Source organism: Ammodytes marinus (assembly GCF_949987685.1).
Source record: "Ammodytes marinus genome assembly, chromosome: 6".
Lineage (NCBI taxonomy): Eukaryota > Metazoa > Chordata > Actinopteri > Uranoscopiformes > Ammodytidae > Ammodytes > Ammodytes marinus.
The window spans coordinates 1,704,791-1,712,290 of record NC_137235.1 but is presented as its reverse complement, the minus strand read 5'-3'; the positions used below and the strand labels follow the sequence as shown (position 1 = coordinate 1,712,290).

General features: G+C 40.1%; 2 protein-coding genes across 3 annotated transcripts in view; one reads left to right on the top strand and one right to left on the bottom strand.

Moving 5' to 3' along the window:
* ift27 (intraflagellar transport 27 homolog (Chlamydomonas)) overlaps positions 1 to 1,648 on the bottom strand; it is an 8,275-nt gene extending 6,627 nt beyond the window's left edge. The window contains exons 1-2 of the mRNA XM_080029706.1: positions 1,504 to 1,648; positions 949 to 1,028 (exon numbers count right to left, since the gene is read on the bottom strand). Of these exons, the coding sequence (XP_079885832.1) occupies positions 949 to 1,028; positions 1,504 to 1,537 (114 nt within the window). The 5' untranslated portion in view covers positions 1,538 to 1,648. The remainder of the gene's footprint in view (positions 1 to 948; positions 1,029 to 1,503) is intronic.
* Positions 1,649 to 3,713: 2,065 nt separating this feature from the next.
* Positions 3,714 to 7,500, top strand: part of LOC307252123 (synaptogyrin-1-like) — a gene marked incomplete at its 3' end in the record, with an annotated part of 32,334 nt that continues 28,547 nt past the window's right edge. For both annotated transcript variants that reach the window (XM_080029699.1, XM_080029700.1), the window contains exon 1: positions 3,714 to 4,069. In XM_080029699.1, the coding sequence (XP_079885825.1) occupies positions 3,968 to 4,069 (102 nt within the window). In that variant the 5' untranslated portion in view covers positions 3,714 to 3,967. The remainder of the gene's footprint in view (positions 4,070 to 7,500) is intronic.

The following is a 7,500-nucleotide window of genomic DNA, read 5'->3' as shown; positions in this document are numbered from 1 at the left end:
GCCTTGTGTGTGTGTGTGTGTGTGTGTGTGTGTGTGTGTGTGTGTGTGTGTGTGTGTGTGTGTGTGAGTTATATAGAAAAACCTCAAAGTACGACGGTAGATTTCACACACACACACACACACACACACACACACACACAGGCCAACTCATGCCGTCAACCTGTCAACTGTTAACTCTGACATTCTATTCACCATCTCATTCTAAATGTGTACAATGATTTACTCTATATATAACAACAATATAATAATCCAATAATAGGTATGTTCTGTATGCCTTTGATGTTTTTAATTTACCATATAATGCAATAGTATATACTAAGGCAGAGTAAATTTAGTGTGCAGAATTTTTTGTACAGTTGTCCGTGTGTGTGAGTGAGTGAGTGAGTGAGTGAGTGAGTGAGTGAGTGAGTGAGTGAGTGAGTGAGTGAGTGTGTGAGTGAGTGATTATTTAAAAGTAACTAGGAGGAACTTTTACATTTTTCTGAAACAGTCTAATTTTTCCTCTGATGATCATAAATCACATGTAACAGCAAACGAGACCATCAGTGCAAATAATGCTATTTTCATATAGTTTTTTCTTAATGCCTTTGTCATGGGTATACGCTCACCCAGGAACAACAGCTGGCGTGGTAAAAACACTACCGCTTTTGTCCAAAGGGGGCGCTAGAATGAACACACACTGAAAGTTCCTCAGAGCACCTTTAAGTACATTTAAATTAACATTTTGTTGCCATTTTATCTATGTTTTTATTTGTGTCTCTTGTTTTTTTTATAGACAGACAGACAGACAGACAGACAGACAGACAGACAGACAGACAGACAGATAGATAGATAGATAGATAGATAGATAGATAGATAGATAGATAGATAGATAGATAGATAGATAGATAGATAGATAGATAGATAGATAGATAGATAGACAGATAGATAGATAGATAGATTTCTCACCATGCTGTAGTTCTTCTGGAAGAGAGTACCGTCACTGTGGAACATATGGGAAAGAGCACTTTTCCCCACGGCAGCGTCTCCTACACACACACACACACACACACACACACACACACACACACACACACACACACACACACACACACACACACACACACACACACACACACACACACACACACACACACACACACACACACACACACAGTCACCTATAAGCAGCAGAATAATGCACACAACTTGTTTGCTGCGGTAACTTCATCCATCCATACATCATCACACCACAATGTTTTGGTAAACATACACGGTAGAATTCATCACACGAATACACCAGCTTTTGTTTGGATTAATTATGTGTTAATTAAACTACGTCCCGATACGTAAACAAACTTAATTGTGTAAGTTTAGGGAACTATTTATCGCTGACTTTAATGTCTAAAGTCGGCTTTAACCATATAGGCTTTCACATGAGTTTGCTTAGCTTTAGCATTAGTAGGCTACCGTTAACTCGTACTAGGTAGCGAAATAATGCACTATAAGTAATAAAACACTTACCGAGAAGCAGACACCTCGCTCTCAACTTCACCATCTTGTCCCAAATGTTCCTTTATTTCATTAATGACTTCAAAACCATGGACATATAAAGAAAAACGAGCGATAATTACTAATTTTGAGATAACATTTCTTCCTTCCTTGTACCTCGGAAACATGGACACAGCCACAACGTGTCTCTTAGCAACCAGCAACGGAGGTTTCTCATTGGTCCAAAGAGTGAGAACGTAATGCGCGTCACTGCTCTGTCATTGGCCAGTTGGCAAAGAAGCATAGATATTTATAAACAGACGCTTCATTCCAACGTACGGTGGCGGTGAAGGCGCTATCTATGTTTATATCTCTATAGGAAAGACGTCAAAGACTGACGTTGAGTTGGTATTAGTTTGCCCCTGGTTTTGTCTGACAGGCAAAATGTTTACATGATAGATAGATAGATAGATAGATAGATAGATAGATAGATAGATAGATAGATAGATAGATAGATAGATAGATAGATAGATAGATAGATAGATAGATAGATAGATAGATAGATAGATAGACGGACGGACGGACGGACGGACGGACGGACGGACAGACAGACAGACAGACAGACAGACAGACAGACAGACAGACAGACAGACAGACAGACAGACAGACAGATAGATAGATAGATAGATAGATAGATAGATAGATAGATAGATAGATAGATAGATAGATAGATAGATAGATAGATAGATAGATAGATAGATAAGGAATATATATATACACTAAACCAACAGCATGGCGTTTTAGGAATACAAAAAAATAAATAACAATAATAATAATAAATAAATAAAAATAATAATAATAATAATAATAATAATAATAATAATAATAATAATAACAATAATAATAATAATAATAATAATAATAATAATAATAATAATAATAATAATAATAATAATAAAAATAATAAATAATAACAAATAATAAAAAAACATATAAATATATATAAAATAATGTAAATGTAGCCTTCAAATACAGAATAATTTAACATTTTCTAAGTAGCCAATACCTGACAGGCTAATTTATGCTGAGAAGGACCTGCTGTTTCAGAGCAACGACACCAGAGGGCGCACTTTCTTCCCTCAGCATCACACACATCATTTAATTAATAAATATTTTTATTTTTTATTTGTTTTACTATGGAAAAGGGGTAGGATTAAATAAGTGTATACTTCTTCCTGCTCCTTTTCAGGCATATCTCAGCAATACAGATAATTTTTTTTTTTTTTTTTGTGAAAACATAATTTTTGTTTATTGTATTTCCATGCTTTTCATTTTGTTTTGTATGTTTGATATGTCTGAAATAAATTGAATCAAATCAAATCAAATCAAAAAAATTAGGCTCATTATGTTGCAGCTGTTGTAATGTAACGTTATTGTGTATGATTGCTACATACATTTAAGTCCCGAGTAAATTATATTTCATCATATGCTTATTAAATATAATTTTCTGTGTAAAATAACTTGTTTTCTCTCTTTTCATGAATTTACTCTGTGTGTGTGTGTGTGTGTGTGTGTGTGTGTGTGTGTGTGTGTGTGTGTGTGTGTGTGTGTGTGTGTGTGTGTGTGTGCGCTGTATCTTGAAGGGGAAAAAATTGAGAAAAAAAAAGACCTTGGGACTAATAATGGGAAAGCGCGTGACTCACACACAGTGACAACCACGAGAGCACAATGCGCGCGACCCGCATAGCGCTCCGTGCGTGCGAGGCGTGACACAACGAAAGCGCGTCCACGTAATTCGCCACTGGCTCCTGCGCTCAGAGAGAGAGAGAGAGAGAGAGACAGAGAGAGATAGAGAGAGATAGGGAGACCGAGAGAGAGCAAGACACACACACACGCAGAGAGAGAGGGAGAGAGAGAGATAGAGAGAATGACAGAGAGACAGAGATAGAGAGAGAGAGAGAGAGAGAGAGAGAGAGAGAGAGAGAGAGAGAGAGAGAGAGAGACACGCACACAGAGAGAGAGAGCGAGACCGAGAGAGAGAGAGAGAGACACACACACACGCAGAGAGAGAGAGAGAAAGAGAGAGAGACGCGAGTCAGCATCACCATCAAAACACTGGCATTAGCCTACACACACACACACACACACACACACACACACGCAGCTCCCTCCGCCTGGATGTATCGAAAGAGGACAATAGCCGAATATAGAGGTTACATCAAAAACTGCAAATGATCGCATGCACAAGGCCACGCGCATCTATTCACAGCAGCACCGATAGTATGATAGTAGTATAGGCCTAATAGCGGTAGCAGATTTTTGTGTGGATATTTTCGCTCAACACACCGTTTGCCTTTGAACGAACAGCGGGGCATAGAGGCGGTGATTAGCGGGTGACACAGCAGGCTCCATACAGCGGGGACACAGGAGTTGTTTAGCCGGGATACAGGCGTTGTTTTGCGGACACAGAGGCTCCGTAAAGAGGGGGGGGGAAACCATGGAGGGCGTGCAGGCGTATGGAGCGGGCAAAGCTGGCGGTGCTTTCGACCCCGTCACCTTCTTCCGACAACCTCAGACCATTCTGCGCATATTGTCTTGGGTGAGTGAGTATTTAATCTGTCTGTCTGTCTGTCTGTCTGTCTGTCTGTCTGTCTGTCTATCTATCTATCTATCTATCTATCTATCTATCTATCTATCTATCTATCTATCTATCTATCTATCTATCTATCTATCTATCTATCTATCTATCTAATTAGCACATAGGCCTATATATACTTGAGTGACTAGATATTGTCATAAAAGTGTGTGTGTGTGTGTGTGTGTGTGTGTGTGTGTGTGTGTGTGTGTGTGTGTGTGTGTGTGCGTGCGTGCGTGCGTGCGTGCGTGCGTGTGTGTGTGTGTGTGTGTGTGTGTGTGTGTGTGTTGGGTGTTTAGCTTCCGAGTGGCTTCAATGGGCTGCTCAGGCCTATATAACCTCATGCTATACGTGAAGTGTACACGTGCTTAAATGTCTAATCTGGGTTTGAACGAGCGGGCTACCTCATTCTCTATCTGCTTTGTGTTGTGTTTGTGTTTCTAAAAGGGTCCCAGACATTGTTTCATACCAGTAAGAAAAAAAAAATTCTTGCAGGGTGAAATAGATATAACATTTTGCCTTTTTCTCTCGTTTATTGCATCAAACATATAGGCTATCAATTGGCTTATTATGGTTGCGTTCCGAATCGCATACTTTCTACTATATAGTATGTAGAAAGAAGATTTAGGATGTCCCGATTCTTGTGGCCAGATTTAGGATGGTTAGAAGTACCCGGATGTCCTACTTCATGCGGCCAAGATTGTTAGTGTTGAAAAGTGCATCCTATTTGGGCGATTCTGACCCACAATCCAGTGCGCACGTGAAGTGACGTCACATCGACGAAGCCTCCATATGAAAACAAACGGGGATGCGACGGATATAAAAGCAAGAGGCAAGATCAAGGCGCAATGTTATGATGAAATAAGAGAGTAAAGTATGTCCCAATAGTATGCCTACTGCATCCTAACTACTCTAAAAAGAAAGAGTATGAGATTCGGAACGCAACCTTCATGTTTTTGTTTTTTTTAAGATATTTTTTGGGCATTTTTATGCTTTATTGATAGTGTAGAGACAGAGTTGAAATGGGTCAGAGAGGGGACTGACATGTAGAGAACGACCGCGGGCTGGAATTGAACCCGGGTCCGCTGCTGGCCGAGGCCCATGGGGGGGACGCCCTACCAACTGAGCTAAGGGCGCCCCATTATTATATGTATTTAATTTTCACTGTCTGTCTATGGAACTCACTGTGGAGTCTGGTGTAGGTCTAGAATTGGTGCTGACAGGTTTCATATAGTACAACAGTGTATTCTTGTAGGTGCAATATACAGTATATCATATTCTCTCTGCTTATTATCTAGTTTCCTGTATTAAATATAGGCGATCTTAGGTGTCTTATATATATGGTATTTTACTGAACCCATGTCTTTATGGTGCTCACTATGGAGTCTGGTGTCGGCCTAGAATTGGTCCTGATTTATTTATTCAACTTTAAATTTTATTTAACTTTTATTTATCCTCGAGAGATGATTAGTGCTTATACAAATGTTTAAAAAAAAATTAAAAATAATATATAAGTTGAGTATGTTGGTTACGTTTGAATAACCTTATGATATGATACAGTTTACACATGTATATGTAAAATTAGGTTTTGAAAAAGCCATGTTTTCTTTCTTTTGTTTAAGATAATTTTTTTGGCATTTTCAAGCTTTATTAGACAGTACAGAGTTGAAATGGGGAGACAGAGAGAGAGAGAGAGAGAGGGGGAGAGGGGGGATGACCTGCAGTGAAGGTCCACGGGTTGGATTTGAACCCGCGACCACTGCAACGAAGGCCGGAGCCAATATGGTACGCGCTCTATCCACTACGCCACCGGAGCACCCCAGCCTTTTCTTTTTTTCTATCCGTCTATCTACAAGAGGCTCAGACAGGTTTCATATTACATTATGGATCTGATGTTATTGGCCACCGTGATGGAATATGCAGTGCCTTGCAAAAGTATTCATACCCCTTGGAATTTTCCACATTTTGTCACATTAAAACCACACACGTACATTTATTTTATTGGGATTTCATGTGATACACCAACACAAAGTGGCACATAATTGTGAAGTGGAATGAAAATGAAATATGGTTTTAATTTTTTTTAGAAATAAAAAACTGAAAAGTGTGGCGTGCAAAAGTATTCAGCCCCCCTGAGTCAATACGTTGTAGAACCACCTATCGCTGCAATAACAGCTGCAAATATATTGGGGTATGTCTCTACCACCTTTGTACATCTACAGGCTGACATATTTGCCCATTCTTCTTTAAAAAATAGCTTGAGCTTCAGATTTAGCATCAGATTGGATGGAGAGCGTCTGTGAACAGCAATTTTCAAGTCTTTCCAGATATTCTCAATTGTATTGAGGTCTGGACTTTGACTGGACCATTCTAACACATGACTATGCTTTGATTTAAACCATTCCATAGTAGATCTGATTGTATTATAGGCTAGTTGTCCCTCTGGAAGGTGAAACTCCACCCCAGTCTCAAGTCTGTTGCAGACTCTAACAGGTTTTCTGCCCAGTATTTGGCTCCATCCATCTTCCCATCAACTCTAACCAGCTTCCCTGTACCTGCTGAAGAAAAGCACCCCCATAGCATGATGCTGCCACCACCATGTTTCACAGTGGGGATGGTGTGTATAGGGTGATGTGCTGTGTTAGTTTCCGCCACACATTGCATTTTGCATTCAGGCCAAAAACTCAAGTTTGGTCTCATCTGAATATGCTGTGTCCCCCGCATGGCTTGTGGCAAGTGTTGGAGGAAGGTGCTCTGGTCAGATGAGACCAAAATTGAAGTTTTTGGCCTTAACGCAAAGTGCAATGTTTGGCAGAAAACTAACACTGCACATCACCCTGAACACACCATCCCCACCGTGAAACATGGTGGTGGCAGCATCATGCTTCGGGGGTCCTGTTCTTCAGCAGGGATAGGGAAGCTGGTCAGAGTTGATGGGAAGATGGATGGAGCCAAATACAGGGCAGAAAAACCTGTTAGAGTCTGCAACAGACTTGAGACTGGGGTGGAGGTTCACCTTCCAGAAGGTTAAATACCCTAAACATACAGCCAGATCTACTATGGAATGGTTCAAATCAAAGCATAGTCATGTGTTAGAATGGCCCAGTCAAAGTCCAGACCTCAATACAATTGAGAATATCTGGAAAGACTTGACAATTGCTGTTGACAGACGCTCTCCATCCAATCTGATGCTGAATCTGAAGCTTGAGCTATTTTGCAAAGAAGAATGGGCAAACATATCAGTCTGTAGATGGGCATAGCTGGCGGAGACATACCCCAATAGACTTGCAGCTGTTATTGCAGCGATAGGTGGTTCTACAACGTATCGACTCAGGGGGGCTGAATACTTATGCACGCCACGCTTTTCAGTTTTTTATTTCTAAATTTTTTTTTAA